Raw genomic sequence first — 22,319 nt, 5'->3', positions numbered from 1 at the left:
ATGAAACAAACCGTGAGGGAATAGGGCGAGCTACTCCAAGCACATGCGCCACTTCATAAAAGTTCGAAGAAAGACTAAAGGAGTGATAGCTACAAAAGTTTTAAGACGTTGTTCCCTTTGCCCGGCGCTTTGCCTAGGCCTTTTTCGTTCGGAGAGCTATGTCAGAACATGACAAACAGTTAGAAAGTTTCTTCGCGAAAAAGGAGAAGGGAAAGAAGTCCAAAGGAAAGAGCAAATTTACAACAAGCGATGCTATTACGAAGCAAGTTGGAAGCACTCAGAAGGAACCAGACGGTCGATCGAAAGATCAACCAAGTAAGAAGGCTTCTGGAGTGACACCGGCGCCTTCTAACACGGTATGAATGCACGTACGTTCAAGGCATTCTAAAACTTCGTCGAAACGTTCACCAATCATTCTCGGTCGGCTTATCGATCGAGTCACGTGTATTTTTTTTTCTTGTGAAGTCCTAAAAATGGCCTAAAAATGGTATTCGTCATTCTTGTAACAGTTATATTACACTACACTTTTTTTTGTATTTTCCTAGAAGTAAGCCAAATAACCCACGTTCATATTCCTCGTCCAAGTCTTTTTTAGTTCGACGTTAATCTCTTTTAGTGTGATGGTGCGCTTTTTTATAAACCAGTGGAGGAAGAAGAAAGAGAGCTGGCAACAGCTAGCTGCAACATGCAGATATAACCTTGGTCTTGAAGGAATCTTCAATCCTTCCGTCTATAACTTTTTCTTAATTATCCTGTATCTTTTTTTTGGAAAGCCAAATTGATTTTTTTTGAAATTGCTGATGAATAACCTTACCAAAATACCCGTTTTCTATGCTAGTGACTGAGCTGACCGTTTTCGTTCTCTAAGTTTTTGTCAGTTTATACATATATATATATATATATATATATATATATATATATATATATATATATGGATACTTCTCCTCTCACCTCTCATTGGTTTGTTTCATCAATGAATGTTATTTTTCCAATTGGTTTTCGTTTCTGAACAATTATGATATTATATCTTATATGCCTGAACAATAATATAAGAGGTGGTGATGCTATCATGAAAAATCGCAAGTCTCCAATTTTTTTTTGTGTATTCAAAAATCTCACCAGGGAGCCTTTCTTTTTTTGCACTTCTCTCAAAGTTCTTAGGTGTGAAATTTTTCTTAAGATCAAGGGTCTAGAGCTGGAGTTACTCAAAGAGTTGCTATATGGACCTTGTACATGAAAAACCTTTTGCAATGTTGAAGCTTACATATAGCAGTGCAAGTGCAAAAGTGGGTAGTGAAACTTAAGCTTATTATTTACTTAAGCACATTATTTTCACCAATAGTAACTTGCTAAAGCTTACTGAGTTAAGAAGGGTAGGTAAGAGGTAGTTTGTTATCTGTTGTGCAATCTCTGTTTGAAATCTTTAAACAGGGGTCTCCACAAGTTTTAAGGCTCTGATTTTTTTCTTTTGTGGCCCATTTGCATGCTGAAATAAAGTTGTAGTTTGTCTTTCTACTTTATATTACATCAAACTTATTGAGGAAAAACTGATTTCAAAGTCTCATCCTATCATGGGTGGCTTAGGAGGCTAACAAAAGTCTATCAATAAATGATGGATAATTTCCAAGTATCATTTTTCATACAGAAAGAGGAGGAGTGGATTGACTTTCAGGAACCAGAAGAGAAAGATTACTCAGGGCTAAGGATACAGTCATTACAGATTGGGTGAGTTGTCAGGGCTGTGATAACCTGTATTTGACCTCTCATATTAGATGATTGTGTAAGGATCATGTCAAGACACTAAAAAATCTCTTAGTCAAGTGGGAGGATTCCAATTATTTTAGTTTTTACCAAGTGAGAAATTTGTCCTAAAAAATCAAATCAAGTCATTTTATTATCGTTAAATTTTTTTTAGTTTTTAAGTTTGGAGATTAAGTGTATTTCTATGTGAATGTTATTTTTTCAAGTGATGAAGCTGTTGTTATCCTAACAGCAACAAGCATGGTAATGATATTGATGATGATAATAATAGTAATAATAATACTTATAAGAATGATGATCATAAGCTCTATTTAAATTGTTTTGCTTCAAAGAGAGAATGCTGAAGGTGAAGGATCAGAGAGTAATGAACAAGAAGATGAAGATGATGAAGGTATGGAATTACATGGTCCCAGTATAAAACATTCTATGGATAGTTAAGGAGATCAATGTTAGTTTTCTTCTTTACAATGGAGCAGAAACACTCCAGAAACTGGGATAACCTACAGATGCTGTGTGATAGAGTACTCCTAGCTAAACTCTTTTCAAAGTTTCTATTTGATGACCTAAATTATGAAATAGAGGCCAGAAATAAAATTTCAGTCACCATTGCTTTTGGCAGTTCATCCAATATCTCAAGGCTTAATATCCAGACAACTAGAGGCAATATTAAAAAAGAGAAAATATTGGAGATTTATTTAAAGTGTTGTATGCAACTGTTTATCCCACTCTAAATGAAGGACAAAGACATTAATTGATGAAGATGCAGCAACAAGCTGTAGGACTGAGGACTGTTTGCTAGTCTTGTATGCAGACCCCCCCTCTTATTTTCTGGAGAGGGAAAAGTATGTAAGCAGTTAGTTTCAAATTTGACTAGAAGGCTTGGTTGATGCATGAATTAATTTTTTTTGTAAAATTGACCCAAATAGTTGTAAGCTGTATCTTGGTTATTGTCATTTTGTAAACACTTCTCATGCTTATCTCCAGGAGACTCATCGGTAAGGAAAGACAAAACTGCAGGACCATGGCAGCAGCTTTCCACAGCACCCCAAGGCACTGCTGGTAATTCCATCTTTCAATAAGATAGGGAGGGGGGGACCATGGTTTGTGAAAGGTTCCAGTTTGATTAAACACACCAATTTGTACTTGATGTATTTATTTTTGTTTGTTTGTTGGTTTATCCACAGCTTCTCAGGCCTCAGAGGAGTCTAAGCCAGTAGGGGCTTACAGACCACCAGCTTATAGAGCCCCTGGTAGAAGGGCACCAGTTTCTACAGGCCGAAAGATGCCTGAAATTGACAGTGAAATTGCTTTCCCCTCATTGTCAGCAGCCATGGCATCAAATGATAAAAAGTTAGTTGGTATCATTTCAGATGTATTTTTATAAATTGTAATCATTATGCATCATGAGACAGTTTTAAGACTTTTTGATTTACTGTTCAAATGAGATGTACTCTACCGTTCTCTATTCATTGCAAGCTGCATTGTCTTTCAAATACATTTTTTATCTTGTTTTCAGTAGCAAGGAGACTAATGATGGGAAAAGTTTTGAGACTGTGAAGCATGGATCACGAACACTTGAGAATTTAGCTGACAGGGGACCACAGCTTGATCTGGGAAATAAGTTTGATGCACTGAGAAGAAGCTAGGGTCGATTGCTACTTAATTACACAATTACAAAGCAAATACAAACTGGATGTTAAAGAAAGAGTGGAATCCACTCATTTACTTGACCTCAATTTCAATTTAAAAGCTGCAAGTTCTGCAAAGTCAATTCTGGGTTAACTGTGGTTTGCTTGCTCAGTCAAGGGATCAAATTCTATTTTAAATACTTTGGAGTGTGTTTGATTTACCCTTTTACTCAAAAAATCTAAATATCAATTACTTTCACTATCTGTTATACACTCTAATTATACGCATCCTCTCCAACTTGCTGCAAAATTAAACAACGTCCCTTAGAAAATAATTTTCTTTGCTGTTCATCTTGTAAAATGTAATGATGTTGAGAAGAGAAATTCGTTATTGATCAATTTTGGGCTTGAAGGGATTAACAAGTATGGTAAAGTGGTTAGAGCAAATTGCAGTCCTTATAAGCTTGTCATGGATATGTGGCAATCAAGACTGTTGATGCCAGAAAATATTAGTATTTGTTCCCTTTACTGTATTTTGAGACTTTCACAAGAGAAAAGTTAGTTCACTTTAGGTTAGTAACTTAACCACGCCCAGTTGTTCAAAGCTGGGTTACGATAACCTAGGGTTAAAGTGAAATTTGATTTCAGATCCGATAGCTTTAAAAGAAAATTTGGGTTACGGTAATCCAATTTTTCTACAATTTGATGACTGAATACACTAAAAAGAATTGGGAAAACTATCCCAAAATAGCTTTGAACAGAGAAATATAGAAATCTGGAGTAAAATTTAACGTTAGGTTAGCGCTAATTGGCCGTCGAACAACTGGGCCCTGAAGTCATCTTTTAAAATCTGGTTTTGTTGGGTTTGACTTACATGAACTTGAAAATGAATTATTTGTCTTTCAGCGAGCTAAACACTGAAACCTCAGAAGGTTGCTTCTTCCAAACGATATTTAAATAATATTTTTGTGCTGAAGAACATTTAAGAAATATGTCATTTTGTAGTGCCTATGTCGACAATTATCTTGAGGTAATACTGACTGTGCTCAACCTACATTAGTACAGCCTAGTTTATTTTATGTGTGATACATTGTTAGGAGATAAAAGCAAATCGCTTTTCAAACAAGTCAGCACCGAGGGCATACGACTGTATAATGTGATGATGTTCTTGGTAACCAAACGGGAGAACCTCTCAACACTAAATGAAATGCATCTTAGACTACTTGATGCATTCTAGCGATATATCTGAAGTGTGATTGATATGATTTCGACTATGCAATTTTATTTAGGTTTCCTTTATTTTTTTCTTTTCATATTGTTTTTGTTAATATTCAACTCCTAGGAACATTGCCACATTCAAAATCTTTCCCAGCCAAATTCAGAATTAGGCTTAAACAATCTGGGTCAGATCATTCACAACGTCAGAAAGTTTTTCGAACTCAATTGACGAGGAAGGGAGTTACCCTTGTACAATTGATGTGGTTTCATCAATCAACTAAACAACAGTTTGCGTATCAGCCAACTTTGTTCTTTTAGTTGCCTGGCGTGAATAAATAGCTATAGTTTCTCTTTAACTCTTGTGTTCATCAAGTACCGTATTTAATGGATTGAACGCCGCGCTCGAATAGACGCCGCATTTTAGAGCAGAAATATTACTAAACGCCGCCCTTGAATAAACGCCGCATCATGATGCGGCGTTTATTCGAATACTAGACTCATAAAGCACACAGCGATCATTGCTTCGATCGCAGTTGGAAATTTTGAGTGAATCAGACACAAATCCTTTTGAATGTACCAGTTCTGATGTCGAGAAAGCATATCCGACAATAGATCTTTATTAACTCCATGTATTGCAGTAGTATAAACATGCGAATTGTGAAATTGAGAACAATCTGAAAAGACTCGCTAGACAAGAACTAAAGAGTGCCCCGAGAGGAAACTCGTGACTCTGTCGCCTTAAGTTGACATAGAACGCATGCAGATTGTCTGCTATGTAGGCAAAGTACATGATACGTTATACTGAAGAAAACTAATCCACGTAGGTTTAACTAGCATATGGTAACGATTGAAATTCCCTCGACCGCATAATTTGTCGGCTGTTAGGCTCACTAGTAAAACTAGCGGCTTTGCATTCAAGGTAACCTGCACATCCCAAGAGGATATTTCACCCCCGTTTTTTTGTACAACAGTCATGGGAAATGAAATCTGTCTCTAATTGCATGGATACAAATAAACCCTAAATTATTGGAAAGCTCCCTTGTCACAGCTCCGAGTCGTTCCACCGCGCGCGTGAGGGCCTGCTTACAAACCAGTCAGAGATAAACGTTAATGAAAGGAAAAAAGGGCAGAGTAGCTTCAACGTAAGAGCTCGAGCTCGCTACGTGAGCCCTGAATGTTTTCTGAAGCTGTGGACCCTTCCTGTGACTCTTCCTAGTGACTCCTTCCTCCTTCCAAAGAGAATACCCCTTGGAAAAGAGAACCCAAGCGGGCTGATAATTTTCATGTTCTGAAAGCTTGATCCATTTTCTTACGAACCAGGGGCAATTTATGTTCTATTCTTAAATTCTGTTATGAGAGCTTGATCAAAAGCCCTGACACTCCACTTCATGCCAAAATATTGCCAACAGAAAAGGATCTTCGCCGACGCCTTTTATTAGCCATTGAAGCCTCGACTGCAATGTTTACAAGTATGAGCTAGTTTGCCAGACTACTTTTCCGTTATTGCGGGCTCATTTGTGAAAAGTCTGTACTCACAAATTAAGTTTCTAATAATTTGGCTGCGCAGATCGTTAACATCGGGGTCGCCTGTTCGCCATTTTATGGCGGTTAGATTCATAGCAGGTAAAGAAACTGGAAGAACCAGCGTTAAAGTTTGATGTCAATACGTTTGAAGTGTTCTGCTTTAATAAACAAGAGATTCTCCGATGCTCTTCATGATGAGAGCGAGCCACTTAGAATTTAACAACTATATTCACCTCTCTGAGTGATAACTTTGACCCTTGCTGTCGGTTAGCCTTGGAACGGGACTCAATGGAAGCACTCGCTCAAAGTCATGTACCGTTTTCTACAAACTTTGAATTTTACAATTTCGCACTTTAAAGAGACAAATTGGGAAACGAAATCGATGTACCATTTAAAGGAAAATCATTTGAATGCAGTTACGTGTGGTGTGACAGGTATTGCGCGAAAACTCACAGGTGGATCAACTAGAACCTGTTGGTTCACGTGACCTGGTCAAAAAGCTAGTATTGTTTTTTTCAAGTACTTTATAGTTCCTCCATATTCAGCGATTCTTACTCTCCGGAAATCTAGGTTTCTGCATGAACTTGAATGAATGACATGATCCGGCGATGAACCAGTCATGGCATGGTAGAGATGTGTGTCATTGGACCGGTGCATGGTGAGCGATGGCCCGCTTGATTTCAAGGAGAAAACTGGTCTACTACACCATAGTGGTAACTTCCTTCTGCTGGGTCCTGGGAACTGTGTCATTTTTTCTCTTTCAGTCGTTAGAAGTTAGCATCGACGTGAAAAGACGTACGTCTGAAAGTCACCCTTCCTCGCGAAGGCCGAAATGGAACGTTCAACATGACCGACTTGCTAAGGAAACAGACCAGAGAGCGGGTGAACAATACATTCCGAACGAGACAAAGAAAGCCCGCATTAACCTAATTTATCAACAAATCTCCAACAAAGGCATCAGTACTTCAAAAGGATCTCAAAAGAAACTTGAACAAATCACAGCCAATTATGAGAGGTATCCGTCGGGGGTTAAACTAAAAGGACCGGGCGCTAGGGGAGAGGGGGTTACCGTACCGGAGTCCCGCAAGGACGACGAAGATGAAGGATTTGAACAGCATTCATTTAATCGTGTGGCTAGTGATATGATTTCTGTACACCGAACGCTACAAGACCACAGAAATAGCAGGTAAGTTAAATGATTGACTACTACACGATAAGAGGGCCGTCATTTGTGAACAGGTTGATTTGAGCACTCACATTTGCTAAATTATCATAGTTTTTAATTGGGTTGTTTTTGGAAGATGATAAATCAGTTTATTCTTATGGACTGTGTTATACATTAATTCTATTTCACAGTATCACAGTGATGGTGTTATCGTGGTAGAGATATTACACATTTTTTTCACCGGTATTTTTACGGATCATTTGCCGAGTTTCTACGGCTAACTACTTCTCAGTCCATTCAGGCAAAACATCACTGGGTTGAATTTCCCCTCCTTTGCACTCTCTTTCTTATCACAACTCGTGTTCGAAGCATAATATATATTTCTGGCAAGCACGATTCATTTTAGAGGCCACTCATGTGAAGGCCCCTTTTTCGTTAAGATTCCAGAGAGTCCTTCGGAAAAGTCGTTCCAGTTCCTGATTTTCTTACCACTGGTCGAGTGGAACGAAGGCGCAGGATAATGTTATAAAACGTTTTCGAATCATGGAGTAAATCTCCTTTTGCATCGGTATCGTGAGGATGTCTCAAAATTAGCATTTTCTCTCCATAAAGGGCCACACTTTTTTTAATTAGGGCTGACCATGAATAATTTGTGCAACATATGGTACCAGATCTGATAAAAGCTGGGTGCTTTCATCACGTGGAAACTGAGCAAAATATGTTTGAGGAATGATCATTCCAAAGAGACGCATTGTGTTTTACTTCGTGGTTATAACATCCTCTGTGTGGATTTATTTGGCTACGTACTTTATCCTCACAAACGAATTCGAGCCGGAGGAAAATAGGGTTGCAGATGAAGCCACTTACAATCTCCTTATGTATGATAAAACTCCAGATAGAAACCCAAACAAGCCTGGAGAATGGGGTGCTGGAGTCTCGCTTAATTTTTTGGAAAAGAAAAGAGAAGAACAAGGCTTTCACGATCATGCATTTAACCGAGTCGTAAGCGACAAAATTTCCCTGGAAAGAAATCTGCTAGACGTACGAAATTCAAAGTAAGCGATCTAAAGGAGATTATAACGCTGATACTCAGTTCTAATTAATACGCACTGTGTTTAGAAGATTGGAAAATGTCATATATATTACAGATGTCATTTTTTTTGTTAGCGATAAGTATTTTGGATTCCATTATCACTACTGATGACAACAATGTGAACATCGAATTATGTTGTTACATCAGAGAAGACTTAGCACGCGAGTTTATCAGTTTCCGTGATAATTTATTAATACTGACGAGGGTATTTTGCTTACCATCTAGATCTGGCTATTGACATCAACAGATTCGTTAAATTCGTGCTGGAATGACCATCTAGCCTTAATAGGCCTTAAATCACCGAGTCCAAAATTGACCTATGTGTAAAATACATTGTGAAGGATTTTTGATGAAATAGAACTACTTTGAGGAAGAGGGGCAGGGCCATTGGTATGTTTGGGATACCCTTCCTTTCTGCAATGAAAACAACCTATTCCATCGCTGTACATTCCCTCCCCAAATACAGAGTAGCTTTTTGTTGGTACAGAGCATTTTGATGGGTTTCCATCATTGTAAAGCAGACATGAAGGAGGGACAAAGATGAAATTAAAGGGAATGAGGTGGTTCAGTTTTAAATACTGTGATTAATATTTCACACTTGTTATTAAACATTTTAGATTATTGTTAATAGTTTGGGAAAAAGGGAGGCATACACAAGCTTAAAGGGAAACATCTTCTGTTGGAGCAAGTTACCCTTAATGACAAATTATGTTTTTGGTGAATGAAAAATTTAAGATGTTTAAAGTTGGAAAAAAACCCAAGGTTTGAGACAGTGTGGAAACAAAAGGAACAACAGTTTTGATTTTTAAATTTTGTTGTAGGAACCAATCTACAAGTTCAATCCATGAAGCATTATTATCAAACAATAGGTTAAGCTCTTTGCACTCTGGTTCCTCAACAGATGATGTGAATGAAAGCAGCAATGACTGATTGAAAATCAGATCCAAAATGGAGGAACTCAGTAGATTTAGATTTCAAAATACTGTCCTAACTAGATCACTTTTGACAACTTATTATGTAGAGTGAAATTATATGTTGTTTTTAATCATGATTTTTTTTTAGGTGTAAAATAAAGAAATATCCTCAGGATCTACCCACAAGTTCTGTAATTATATGCTTTCATAATGAAGCTTGGTCCACTCTTTTACGGACGGTACATAGTGTCATCAACAGAACTCCTCCACAGCTATTAAAGGAAATCATTCTTGTAGATGATGCCAGTGACAGAGGTACATGTAGTTATTGGTATAACAGTAAATAATTTGTGATCATGTATCTGATCGTCCTGGTGAAGGTAGCCTCAAGAAGGACTGTTGTCAGTAGTTGTGACTGAAGTTTCATCAACAGTACATTTGACTGACATCAACTCTTGACTTGACTCTAATCATAACTTCTGCTCAGGTTGTTGCAAGGTCAGTTACTACTACTTACAACAGTCCTTCATGGAACTACTGTCACCCAGACAATCTGACCCCCCCCCCCCCCCCCCGAAGGTTCAAACCTAAACCTAAATATCCTCTTTTCTAGAAAGAATGTTGGATGATGAGACATGTTTATGGAAAAATTGTCTTATTGCCTGCATAAGTCTTGTATTTACAGACAGGTTTGTTTTAGTTTTACAAGGATTAAATTTAAATTAATAATGATTAAATGGAATTCTATGTTAAGATGAGTTTGAGTTATCATGGATGTTAATAAACCAATTTTTTAGACATTGTATTTCCTTTGAAGTATCTTTGAAAAAATTTTTCCCGTGATTTTATTCCATAGATGAGCTTAAGACAAAGCTTGAAGACTATGTTGCCAAGTTGAAAGTTGTTAAGATTGTCCGTCTTCCTAGAAGAGAGGGTTTAATTCGTGCAAGACTTACTGGGGCAGAACGAGCCAAGGGACAAGTTCTGACATTTTTGGATGCCCATTGTGAATGTTCTAAGGGTTGGCTGGTGCCTCTTCTCGCAAAAATCGCTGAAAATCGTTCAAATGTAGTAATGCCTGTTATAGATGAAATAAGTGACCAGAACTTTTATTATCATGCGGTGCCAGAGCCTTTCCATAGGGGCATCTTTCGTTGGCGATTAGAGTTTGGCTGGAAGCCTGTTCCTCAGTATGAGATGGAAAGACGTAAAGATGAAACTGAGGGAATAAGGTAGACACTTTAAACCTATCAATGTTATTTCTAATTGGCATATAGTGATCTCTTTTTCCAAAAAAACTGGAGTTTTGTTTTATTAATACTGAGGTTTTTTGTCAAATTTAGGATAAATTCTGAGTATATTAGATTGTTGTAAGTTATCTCTTTCAGGTGCCTAGACAATATAAATATCCTATTAAAGCAATTTGTGTGGGCTGTTTGTGATCTGTACCAGGTTCATAGCAATTGATTCAAGCCACAGGGAACCTTTTTGGTATCATAGTTAATCTTAATGAGGTGTAGGCAATCTCTGTTGGGTTATGGGTATCTTTATCACAATGCAATCAATCTAAACAGACAAATAAAAAATCTGAATTGGACTGTTGGTCGCATCGATCATGTAGGCATTGTGAACTAAGCTGTATGTAATCTAACTAAAGCTGAAGGCAACATGAATCAGCTTGTGGGTAGTCTTGGTGGGCAATTGATCTGGAAAAAGCTGTTGGCAATTTTGGTCAAGCTAATACACATTCTTTTTTAGTATTGGTCACTGTGTAATGAGTTGTAGGTGGCCTGAATTAGATGGTATAGGATAGCACTATTCTCATGAACTAAAATGTTCTGTGATGAATTATTGTGGCCGCCTCGCATATATTAGTGAGAGTGAAACTCAATTGTGTTAACATGGTAATTAAACAATCAAAACTCTCCTTTTTCCAGGACCCCAGTGATGGCAGGAGGCCTGTTCTCTATTGACAAAAGTTATTTTGATGAAATAGGAACATATGACACTGGAATGGACATTTGGGGTGGAGAAAACCTGGAAATTTCCTTTAGGGTAAGTCTGTTGTAGTAGGTTCTGTTTTTGTAAGTAAAGGGAAGGGGATCTTTATCTCATCAGCCTGTTTAAGCTTATGTTAGCTTCATACATTAGCTTCACAGAGCTTTTCACTGTTTCCAAGTAAATATTATTTATTAGTACTTACCACACAGGTGAACAGTGCTTTTGCGCATGTTGATTTGCTAGTGTGAAAGTGAATGGCTACTACTGTTCACCTCCTAGCAGCCAATAAGGCAAAAATCACTTGTCATGAGTTTTAATTCCTGACCATTTTACTGTACATTGAAAGAAATTAACTATTTTTTTTATATCTGCTGAAAACAATTATTCATCTTAGTGTTGTTTAAAGTGGTGGATATTTACCTCACTACTTAGCGGCTTGGTAGATATCCACCATTATTCACTTCCACTTGGGTAAATAATTGTTAATTATAATCCATCAAATCTTTTTTCTTGCAATTCTTGCGATTGGTCTTAATGCATCACATGATCAAATATGCCCCAGCTGAAACTGGGGAACATCAAAACAATAGCTTCCATTTGGTGAAAGTATGCTCGCACATTTAGTTTATGACATTATCTGTTCCTTGAAGCTCACAGTTTTCCCTGAGCTTTGCTCTTGCAAAACAGTCCACATCTTAGAATGGGCAATGTCCATGGACAAATATCCATACATATCATGCTGTGCCAAATGGAGGCTATTGTATATATGAACAGTTTGTGAGAATATATATTTGTTAAGGTTCGTTTCAGATTCAGATAAGCAAATGACCATTCACATTTTTAATAAGAAGAATTCCTGAGCTGCTATTTCTAACCAAATTGCCCCTCTGTGTCATGTGATGCAGGTCTGGATGTGTGGAGGCACCATTGAGATGCTCCCCTGTTCACGTGTTGGCCACGTGTTCAGACCACGTTTTCCATATTCATTTCCCGCCCGTCCAGGTGGTGACCTTGATGTTGTAAGTCGTAATCTTATGAGAGTGGCAGACGTGTGGATGGATGAATACAGCAAACATTTCTACAACATTCGGTTTGATCTTAAAAGAAAAAAGCACGATGATATCAGTGAAAGACTTGCTCTGCGAAAGAAGTTACAGTGCAAGAGTTTTAAGTGGTATTTGGAGAATATTATTCCTGAGTTAGAGGTGCCCGATGCAAACTTTGTGGCCGCTGGACAGGTTGGTTAGAAAGAGAACAACTCATGTGTCCATGTATCTATGACAGTCAGTAAACACACAAAAAAGCGAAGTTTGTAGAGTAGTACCCTTTCCGATCTGCGTTGAGGGGTGTGGTAGAATTATTCTAAAATTCTATTGATTATTCCTTCTTTCTTACCCACCTATTCCTTTACCAATCCTCCGACTACTCCTATCACTGATAAATGCAAAGTAATCTTACACATGCACGTGAAACTGGATCTTTTAAGCATTTGTCGGTGAATAGTATGGAATGTCTAAGTAATAATAAAATCAGACTCTGAACAGGTGCAGGAGTTGTCATGGAGACTTTGTCTGTGACTGGTTTATTTAAGTCGTTATCTACAAAGCTGTTTTTGGTCTTGTCAAGATGGTGGGGCAAAGGAAAATTCTGAGTCCCCATGAGGAAACTAACCTCAGACTTTCGAGTTCCGCGCTCCGGTGTTCTACCAATGAGCCACAGAGACTCTGTGGTGGGCAAGGCACTTTACGTATTTTATTTCTAACACACGGTATGCATACTGCTGGGATCAGCAATGTCGATAGCGTCATGTGTTAATAATGGGGACTCAGAATTTTTTCTTTGTCTCACGCTCGTGACAAGACGAAATACACTGATGATCGTTCTTTATTTCTTAACCGAGCTTAAGACTTACCACCTTTCTTCTTCTATTTACAAAAGTCGTTGACTATTTGCAGGTTCGTAATCCTACGAGTGATAAGTGTCTAGACACGTTGGGGAAGAAAGACGATGCACCTCTGGGGCTGTACGAGTGTCATGGCCAGGGTGGAAACCAGGTGAGAAAGTACAGAATTCCAACACCAGGCATTCAGCATGAGAGACTATTCCTATTTCCCCAAGGTGTCAAATATTGTTTATCAGGGGATTGTCTCGTGCTTACTGTGACAGATCTTTTCTGTTTTGTTTCTAGTACTTTGTTTTAACAAGCAAGGGAGAGCTAAAATCAGAAGATAATTGTTTGGACTACAATGGATATGATCTGTACCTGAAGGAATGTGACGGACTGAAGCAGAACCAGAAATGGGAATATAAGGTACGAATACATACGTATTCCTAGACATAGTGTGCCTCGTACTTGTGTTAGCATCATTTGGGATTATTTTTTCGTTGCCCTCATTTTTTACCATTGGAACCGTTCTGCGGTCATTTTATGAATCACAACAGAGCATTTCGCATGATGGCTCTGAGCAGAGGGTCTTAATGTGGTGATGGCTTTTACGACTGGCGGTTAAAATGTTAGCCATTTTATGGTTGACGGTTTATCTATTTCTGTTGTGATTTAAGGAAAATGTTAACGGTGTCCTTTTTTACAACTAACGAGCGGTGAACTTCATTGAAACCCTCTGAAGAATATATCGCCCGACTCTCCGCCGACTAGTTTTAATTAGTGTAGTCGAGTATCGAATTTAGTCATTTTTTTCTTATCCTTGTTACTCTTTTTGTGCTCATAGAAAACAGTGCTCTACCATCCACGCCATGATGTATGTATTGACCGAGGTTCCTCAAATGCAGAGTATGCCAAAGTTCGCGCGTGTGATGGGAGACTGGCCCAAGTATGGGAATTCTCTAAGACAGAAGAGATGGACTGATGCTCAGCCGGTCTGCGCATATTCTCAGCACAGTGACGAAACAAAGCAATAGTCCGGTATGGAGTTAAGCTCTGGGAAGGATGAGGTCGCTTGGTGATCGTCCAATTTCAGAACATGGGTTCTGGCTGAAGCTGTACCACCGGGAATCATCTCCACTGGGGTGTGATAAGAAACATCTCCCTCCTATAGCGAGTCGTTGCTGAATCACTCCAGTATAGCACTAATCGCCACAGTACTATCTAACAAAACTCGGAGACACTCGCCTCGTTTGGCTCAAGTTGAACGAACTCTTTTTCGATTTTCTTCCGCACTGAATTGTTTCTATGTTCGTGTGCACGTCGGACGCTTCTATAGTGCTGACATCACTGTCCAGCTGTTACGGTTATCACTGTACCTAAAAAATGTACAATGTACGTTTTATAGAGCTGAAATTTTTTAGGACATATGAATTTATTGTTTTGAAATTAGGCGATAAACAATTTAAGTTATCTGTCAGGATTTGTTGATTATGAAAACTTGTTTCTCAAATAAGATGTCATTTGTGATTAGTTCTGTGAAGAGAAAACAACTATAGAAGGAATAAATTATTTTTCGTTATCCTCCCACAGTGGAAAATGATATATTCTGACAACATTACACACCTGTAACTGTAACAAGGAGAGACCTGGGTTCGAAAGCTTTAAACGGAAAACCTCTCTCTTATCTCCCAATTTATGAAAAGAAAACAAACGTTGGATTAAGTTTAAAAAGTGATGTCTCTAAAGCCTCGTATCTTTACCAATCATCGTCACATCTTGAGCCATGTCGGGTCGATGTGTTCCTTTCGCAATGAAATCTAGTTGGTGATCTAGGAAATTCATTTTTCCAGTCATCATTCTAGCGTTCGATTTGTTCAATCGCAGCGGACAACTCCTCGCCCAACTTGTAATCAGGCGTTGCCGAATTTGTTTTTTCTTAATTTTAATTAAATACGCTGAAAAAGTAAAGCACGCCTCGTCAGGAAACAGTACGCTAATCGGTTACCATACCATGACTTGACGACTGCTATGGGTCAAACGTCTTTTGGAAAAAGCACTTCCCTTAGTAACAAATGCCCCACATACTTCAAGGAAATAGTTACGGAAACTGAAATAAATCTTTTCTACTCTGTTATTATTCCAAAGTTTAATCGCAAGGAAATCATCTTACAATTTGAGTTTTGCAATAAATAGACAGAGAAAATTTTGCCAGATTGAGTTGATATGAGTCGTAACGTCTAGGCTGTATTTTATTTCATACAGAGATTGATATAGTTTAGATTTTAACTAGAAGTTGTGCCCGTCGTAATTATTTGCATCAGTGATGTTGCCCGTATGCAAATTAGGACTAAAATTGTTCGCTGCGAATTATTTACCTTTGTCGGGTCATGCAGACAGCGGAACAAAAGCCCCGTACCCAGCTGACTAAATTTGAGATGGGATGAACTATGAAAAGCTTGTTAATGGCCCTTTAATACAATACGTGTCATCCTATACGCGTGCTCGCGGAAACTCAACGCAGAGCTAAGTCAACATACTAGGAGCCACTGACAAAACAGTGATGCTGGTTGTGATGGGATAATGTTTGTCGTTACAGCTATTTCAGTTCACACTTCTCAAAACTTGTGTGTGGAATGGGGAGATTCTATCAGGAGTAATCAGAAGTAATGTGCTTTAAATGGCAAATAGCGCGAGGTAATTTATTACGCCTATCGATGGCCAGTCAAGTTGTGTTTGATTTTGGGATTTGGTAGACATAACAGTGAAAATCACGGAGGAAATCATCTCAGACTAGCAGAGATACAAAGGAAGGATACAGTAATTGGAATAAATTGAGGTATTTTTAATTTGTTATGGCGTGGAGATGCACTGTTCAGAAACCGCGGCAGGTCATCGTTGTAGCTCTACTGACGTCCATATTTTGGTTTGCGCTCAATACCGTAATACTTGTTTCATATCAGCTAAATATTCCTTCACGAGATCACAAAAGTTACATTATCTCTGATCAGAGAAACAAAGATGATTGGCTTGAATTTGAGCAAAAGTCAAAGGAATTAGCCAGCGTAGAGAAATTATTGTCACGTGGAATTTCAGAGATCGCACTCCACGGCGGAGGGAAACTCGACACCATAAACACTGAGATATCAAAGATACTGAAGTATAAGTCAGATCACGACAGGCAATTGATTCAAAATGGACTCGTTAAAAATGGTAAAAAGGAATCAGTGGAAAAACTACGGTTCAAAGAAGATACTATAACAGAAAGCAAAAGGAAAAAACCTAAAGTTTTAAATAAAAAACTCATTTCGTCAGTGAGATCCATTGCCGAAGACAACCCAAGGAAAGATTCTGCCGACACGAATATTGGCGTCGCAAGATTCCCGACACATGACCCGAATGGTCCGGGGGAAAATGGCAAAGCTGTGAGGATATTAGATGAAGAAAAATACAACGAGAAGGCTGGTTACGATAAGTATGCTTTCAACGAATATGCCAGTTCTAAAATTTCTCTTGACCGATCTATTCAGGACACCAGGAGTCCAGGGTGAGCAGTGGCCTTTATTTAAATAATATCAGGTTAATGTTATTCAAATATCAGTGCTGTCCTTTGATGCACGCAAAAGGAAATTTTGGTTAATATTGCAACACTTAATACTCGATCACGATGTGTAATTTCAGCTCTCTCGAACAGCCATTAGTTCGGTGTAAAAGTGGATTGATTGGTTTTATTTATAGATCAAATCGATAAATTACATTCAAACACTAGCTTCCTCATTAATTTGTTTTGTAAACAGAACTGCCTCGTATTCAAACTTCTTCGTGCACTGACAGAAACTTTTGGAATCTCATTGAGTGTTACAAATTCGCTAATGGCCAAATCATGATTCATAGTTTGAATTTTTCATTCATTCTTTGTTCAGCTCGTTAGTTTATTTTAAGATGTGGTGGTCCCATCACTTTTAACACTTTTAGTCCTCAACTTTTAGATGGCGACTTAAATTTTGATGCAGTGTTTTCCTGGTCGAAAGAGTCTTGTTAGTTTGTATTTGTGTTTCTTTTGTCACTTTTCTAACCGCTAAGTCTGAGTATTTCCTGGCAGGAAGAAAAGGTATCTGCGTTCAAGTCCTCATGAAGTGCTCGTATGAAACAAACTTTACTCTAACAGTGCCTGAATTTTTATTGAGAGTCGTTTATACTGGTGACGCATAAAGTAGAGTTTTTTGTTTTATAGACTGTGGTTTATTTGGGCAGAGGGAGTCACGCAAGTCGGATGGGAGCTCCTCAATCGTTGCAAGTCGCGTTCGTTTTAGCACCTACGGATCCTTGAATAAATTAAGATCAAATGCTCCAGCGGTTTTTGGCCTCTAAGAGTTGTTACGGAAGAACCAGCTTTGTCTGGCTTGCCTCTACTTTACATATATTATACTAACAATAGACTTAAAAAATCTTTTTCCATAACTTGATTGTGTGAAGTGAGAACTTGACAAGGAAACGTTTCAGACTTAATGAGGTATACTTTCCCTCGTTTAATTCCAGATGCGTGAGTAAATTGTACCATGTCTCGGACCTACCTACTACAAGTGTGGTGATCTGTTTCCATAACGAGGCATGGTCCACTCTATTACGCACTGTTCACAGTGTGTTAAACCGCTCGCCCCCAGACCTCCTGCACGAGATTATACTCGTCGATGACTTCAGCACCTTTGGTAAATGGAGAAGATTTCAAGTTGTGTTCAGTTCGCCCTGTCCGACCATAAACATGATCCTCGAATCTGCACTCAGCTTTTACACAGCTATTAATCCTTTGCAAAACATTTTACAAAAATTATTACACCGAGTGCATCGTGACGTTGATTTTGTATCATATTTGAACTAAATAGGCCCAACAATCTAAATAATTTTAGATATATTTCTTACCCTGAGCTCTGAGACCTCCAATATTTTTTCTAGGCTTTCCTGTAGCTACAAAAAATAATGTTATTCTCTTCAATCACAAAACGTTCTAATCAAGCTTATCTTTTGTTTTACTCTTCCCCTCTCACATCTGAACTAGATATCTGCCCTGCTGCTGTGCAGCACTCACTTTCTGTCATAAAATAACTATTTATATTTTTGCACTTTGCTCACTTCTTCCAGATCATTTGAAAAAGCCGCTCGAAGATTACGTATCAAGGCTCACTAAGGTCCATATCATTAGGACAAAAAAGAGAGAGGGGCTTATACGGGCTCGTCTTCTTGGAGCCAACACAGCTAAAGCCCAAGTGTTAACATTTCTTGACGCTCATTGTGAAGCAAACGTGAACTGGTTAGAGCCCCTACTAGAAAGGATCCGACAGGACCGTACCATTGTTCCTGTGCCAGTTATCGATATTATAAGCTCCACAGACTTCTCATACTCAGGGACACCAGCCGAAGTTATTGGCGGTTTCAGCTGGGACATGCAGTTCAACTGGCATTCATTACCTCTGAGTGTTCGAGACAAACGCAAAGACTCTAGCGAGCCAATCAGGTTAGTATGCATAAATGGGGTAAGTTTCTAAAGAAACTGTGGTGCTGCTTCGGTGGGAGAGTATAACAAGGTAATCAAGTATTACCAACTGAGTTGATAACGTAAATTGGCCACCGTTTAAAAGCTGACGTTTCGAGCGTTAGCCCTTCGTCAATCGCCCTGACGAAGGGCCGACGCTCGAAACGTCAGCTTTGAAACTTTTTACGGTGGCCAATTTACGTTGTCAACTTGGTTGATAATATCAAGTTACCAGGTTAGTGTACAGTTGAACTTAAAAGAGGTTGTACCAACTATTTTGCAGTAAGGGATTTAGAAAGTCTCCGATCATTCCGAAAGAATCGTAGAAAAAACAACAAAGACCAAGTGTATCGGTGCAACCAACAGTTCAGATAACTGGATAATTAGAAAGCTTTTCTAAATTTAAGATGACTGCATCCAAAAGAACAGGGGGCTTTTTTAATTCACCAAGTTGAGACGTTCAGTTTTTAGGAATCTCTTAGTTTCTTCGCAAAGTTCTGTTCCTTTAAGATTAACTGGAAGCAATTTTTTGAACAGTAGAAGGTAGTTTTCATTCAAGTTCCCAATTTTTGTGAAGGTTGGCTCCTTACGGACTTGATTCACTTTTTCTAACGAGTTCTTTCCCTCTGAAAATGAACATTTATCACCAAAAGTGAAGTATTTTTAGGAGTACACCTCGCTTAGAAAATCTCCTGGTTATGTGTGCATATTTTTCTTTCATGGCAGGACTCCTACAATGGCAGGAGGGCTGTTTTCTATTGATCGCAAGTATTTCTTCGAATCTGGCTCTTACGACGAAGGAATGGAAGTTTGGGGAGGAGAAAATCTGGAGTTGTCCTTTCGAGTGAGGTGTTAATGATAAGAAGTCATGGCTCTCTGAAGTTTTGTTTCCTAATTAGCCGATAAACTTCACCTCACATACAGGCTTCCTTGGTTTCCAGGTTTCCATGCGATGAAGGCTTTTCTTTCTTTTTATGTTGACACGAGGATCAAACCGAACTCAAAATTAAAAAGTCTTGAAATGTAGCTAAACTCATATTGACATCAGCTAAACCTTTTCCGAAGTAGCTACAGCGAAAAGACAAAGAAAAAAAAATAAAATAAAATAAATGATTGTTTTCTATGTTGATACAAAACCAATCTCCGCCATCGCGAATTAAAACTTTAACTCCTATTAAAAATATTTAAACAGTTACATATAGAAGTTAATCTTTTCTTCATTGTTATTGTTGATGTCCTTTATTAATTTATTCCAGATTTGGCAATGTGGAGGAAAAATAGAAATAATTCCATGTTCTCGTGTTGGTCACGTGTTCCGCTCTCGTTTTCCATACAAGTTTCCGGGTGGCTATCATGAGGTCACGGTGAATCTTGCACGTGTTGTTCACGTATGGATGGATGAATACAAAAAGTTCGTGTTTATGAAGAGACCGGACTTAGAAGGAGTCGATCATGGAAACTTGACAAAGCGCTTGGAACTCCGTGAGCGGCTTATGTGTAAAAGCTTCAAATGGTACTTGGATAATGTTTATCCTGAACAAACTACCCCAAGTGAGGAAAGTCACGCATATGGGGAGGTAAGAGGGGGAGGGGGGGAGGACACTGGAACAACGTGAACTATATGTTCGTGGGTGTTCTACTTAAGTTCTCTTTGAAACGATTGATCCCCATACATAATGTCACCTGGATCAGAGAATTTAAACTCCAACCTCAGCTGACTTGGCAATCTCATCAAGAGAATTCACAATACTCATGACAGCATCATTCATCAGGAATTGAGATAAGGTCCAGAGGTTCTTAAAATGCATGGCGATTGCTTATATATTTTCTTAGGCTGTTTTGATCGAACAAATTTTAATATGTTTTGATCATCGACAAAAAAAAAAAAATCAAACTTTCACTATCCATGGGATGTCCGACTGTGCTGGATATAACATAGTAATCCTTTTTTATTAATTAAAGTATGGATTTTTTTGAAGGCTCGCAATCCTGAGACTGGAATGTGCCTTGATACAATGGCCAGGTCTATTGGCTCTGAACTGGGTGTGTCTCCTTGCCATGGGATGGGTGGAAATCAGGTTTGTAATGTACATAAAAGAACTCAGAAAGAAAATTTTGTTGCTCCTCAAGCAAAGTATCAGATCGTCATATTGATAATCAAAATTGCCCTACTAGTGTTTGGATGATAAGATTATAATCAGGGAAAAATTGGACAGAACTGAGAAAAAGACCTAGGAGGTATTTTTGAAGTGAAGTTCTCACGTGACAACACTGCTTGAGCAGTCAGAACCGCGAAGTGTATATGACACGCGGCTGATTTATTTCTAGTACTCTTGATTTTTTTAGCCCTTATTTAGCCTGGATAGCACAACAAGGAAGTCGATTTAAACGCACTTATTTGTGGGAGACGAGTTAACAGACCTGTTCTTATAACGATTGTCGTGTCACATTCTTCACAGCATTTTGTTCTAACGGACGATGGGGAGTTGAAAGCTGGAGTAAAAGATTCATTTTGTGTTGGAGGAGAGTCTGACAGTGTGTATCTTTTTTCTTGTGGAGAAGCCAGCCAACAATGGGAACTGTCAAAGGTAAAGCTTATGTTCTCCTTAGAGTCGTACGCTTTCATCCATTATTGTCAGTTACTGGTTTTCGCAGAGGAATTTAGTACCATGTAGAAATCTGAAGGGACTAGCTTTTGTTCTGAGCGAAAGAAAGTTTAAGTTGATCTTCAATTTCACGCTCGTCTATACAGCATGTATTTAATGGGTTGAATGGGTTACCTATTTGTTCCCTCCGGGCGTCCTTCGACCAGTGTCCAAACTAGATCTGCTAGGACATCACGCCCAGATTTTCTCAAACGCGAATAAACATGAAGCCTCTTAATATTTTTTCAGGGCACCCTTCGTAACACGCATCAAGAAAGATGTTTAGAGCTTCAAGGAGATGGAAATACAGTGGCGATAAAGAACTGTAACATGTTACCCAATCAGAAATGGGCATTTTCCAAGACCTCCTAGGCCTACTTGAAATATAGAAAATTGAAATATATCTTCTTTGTGAGAAATTTATATGAAACATTTTAAGGTTTTTGCTGCCCTCAAAGGCAGGTTTATTTATATCAGTAGTTGCAGAAAATTATTTCAATATGCTCTCCTCAATAGCCTAATGCAATATCGTTTCGTTCTATCTGCTGTCAGTCTTTATCTTTTTCACTTCATATGGCTGAGGTTCGTCGAACCCGCAATATACGAATTTGTTGCCTGACTTATAAACTCCCTTATATCCAGCGGGAAACTCCAAAAGAGTTAAACATTACACACTCACGACACAGATCAGATCTAGTCCCCGATTTCTTTCTTACGGCACCGTGACACACTCACTCACTTTTGCCTCAAACAATACAAACTGATTTTCATCTTTCCGATTTCTCAAAGTGTCTACAGTGCATACGTTTTTTTAAATTTTTTTTTAGAAACTTCTACTTTTAAAACAGTAATAAAGATATTGAGGCATTTGCCTGAGTTTCTATTACCTTCATTTAAGGGTTACGTTTTTACGTGGAGGGCAAAATATTTTTGAGGGAGAATACATTTTTTAAAAGGA

At 38.4% G+C, this 22,319-nt stretch overlaps 3 protein-coding genes across 5 annotated transcripts; all 3 read left to right on the top strand.

The window, feature by feature from the left end:
- The first annotated feature begins 50 nt into the window (after positions 1–50).
- Positions 51–4,963, top strand: LOC113668597 (protein CDV3 homolog A). 2 transcript variants are annotated; one of them, XM_027184530.2, is made up of 6 exons: positions 51–356; positions 1,646–1,725; positions 2,094–2,152; positions 2,746–2,820; positions 2,946–3,111; positions 3,281–4,963. In XM_027184530.2, exons 1-6 carry the CDS (start codon positions 159–161, stop codon positions 3,405–3,407), a joined length of 705 nt encoding a protein of 234 aa, XP_027040331.2. In that variant the 5' UTR covers positions 51–158; the 3' UTR covers positions 3,408–4,963. The 2 variants fall into 2 exon arrangements, with proteins under 2 accessions (XP_027040331.2, XP_027040330.2); XM_027184529.2 differs by having other exon boundaries at positions 3,278–4,963.
- A 157-nt stretch (positions 4,964–5,120) lies between these two features.
- LOC113668693 (polypeptide N-acetylgalactosaminyltransferase 1) lies at positions 5,121–14,774 on the top strand. 2 transcript variants are annotated; one of them, XM_027184644.2, is made up of 8 exons: positions 5,121–7,317; positions 9,452–9,618; positions 10,160–10,535; positions 11,241–11,358; positions 12,210–12,542; positions 13,260–13,358; positions 13,493–13,615; positions 14,034–14,774. In XM_027184644.2, exons 1-8 carry the CDS (start codon positions 6,797–6,799, stop codon positions 14,169–14,171), a joined length of 1,875 nt encoding a protein of 624 aa, XP_027040445.2. In that variant the 5' UTR covers positions 5,121–6,796; the 3' UTR covers positions 14,172–14,774. The 2 variants fall into 2 exon arrangements, with proteins under 2 accessions (XP_027040445.2, XP_027040446.2); XM_027184645.2 differs by lacking the exon at positions 5,121–7,317 and adding an exon at positions 7,807–8,351.
- A 729-nt stretch (positions 14,775–15,503) lies between these two features.
- LOC113668694 (polypeptide N-acetylgalactosaminyltransferase 1) lies at positions 15,504–22,237 on the top strand. Its single transcript, XM_027184646.2, has 8 exons — positions 15,504–16,733; positions 17,726–17,895; positions 18,326–18,698; positions 19,443–19,560; positions 19,973–20,293; positions 20,696–20,794; positions 21,176–21,304; positions 21,611–22,237. The coding sequence occupies exons 1-8, from the start codon at positions 16,042–16,044 to the stop codon at positions 21,731–21,733; spliced, it is 2,025 nt and encodes a 674-aa protein (XP_027040447.2). The 5' UTR covers positions 15,504–16,041; the 3' UTR covers positions 21,734–22,237.
- Positions 22,238–22,319: the final 82 nt, after the last annotated feature.

Source organism: Pocillopora damicornis, chromosome 9 (genome assembly GCF_964200805.1).
Source record: "Pocillopora damicornis chromosome 9, jaPocDami1.2, whole genome shotgun sequence".
Taxonomy (NCBI): domain Eukaryota; kingdom Metazoa; phylum Cnidaria; class Anthozoa; order Scleractinia; family Pocilloporidae; genus Pocillopora; species Pocillopora damicornis.
Note: the sequence above shows the minus strand (reverse complement) of the source record. Positions and strands in the feature narration are given on the sequence as shown.

Coding starts and splice junctions, on each gene's coding strand:
- LOC113668597 (XM_027184529.2), top strand. CDS start 159: ATGTCAGAACATGACAAACAGTTAGAAAGTTTCTTCGCGAAAAAGGAG. Junction 2,153..2,745: donor AGAAGATGAAGATGATGAAG/GTATGGAATTAC, acceptor GCTTATCTCCAG/GAGACTCATCGGTAAGGAAA. Junction 3,112..3,277: donor ATGGCATCAAATGATAAAAA/GTTAGTTGGTAT, acceptor TCTTGTTTTCAG/TAGCAAGGAGACTAATGATG.
- LOC113668693 (XM_027184644.2), top strand. CDS start 6,797: ATGGCCCGCTTGATTTCAAGGAGAAAACTGGTCTACTACACCATAGTG. Junction 10,536..11,240: donor GATGAAACTGAGGGAATAAG/GTAGACACTTTA, acceptor TCCTTTTTCCAG/GACCCCAGTGATGGCAGGAG. Junction 12,543..13,259: donor ACTTTGTGGCCGCTGGACAG/GTTGGTTAGAAA, acceptor GACTATTTGCAG/GTTCGTAATCCTACGAGTGA.
- LOC113668694 (XM_027184646.2), top strand. CDS start 16,042: ATGGCGTGGAGATGCACTGTTCAGAAACCGCGGCAGGTCATCGTTGTA. Junction 19,561..19,972: donor ATCTGGAGTTGTCCTTTCGA/GTGAGGTGTTAA, acceptor AATTTATTCCAG/ATTTGGCAATGTGGAGGAAA. Junction 21,305..21,610: donor AACAATGGGAACTGTCAAAG/GTAAAGCTTATG, acceptor ATATTTTTTCAG/GGCACCCTTCGTAACACGCA.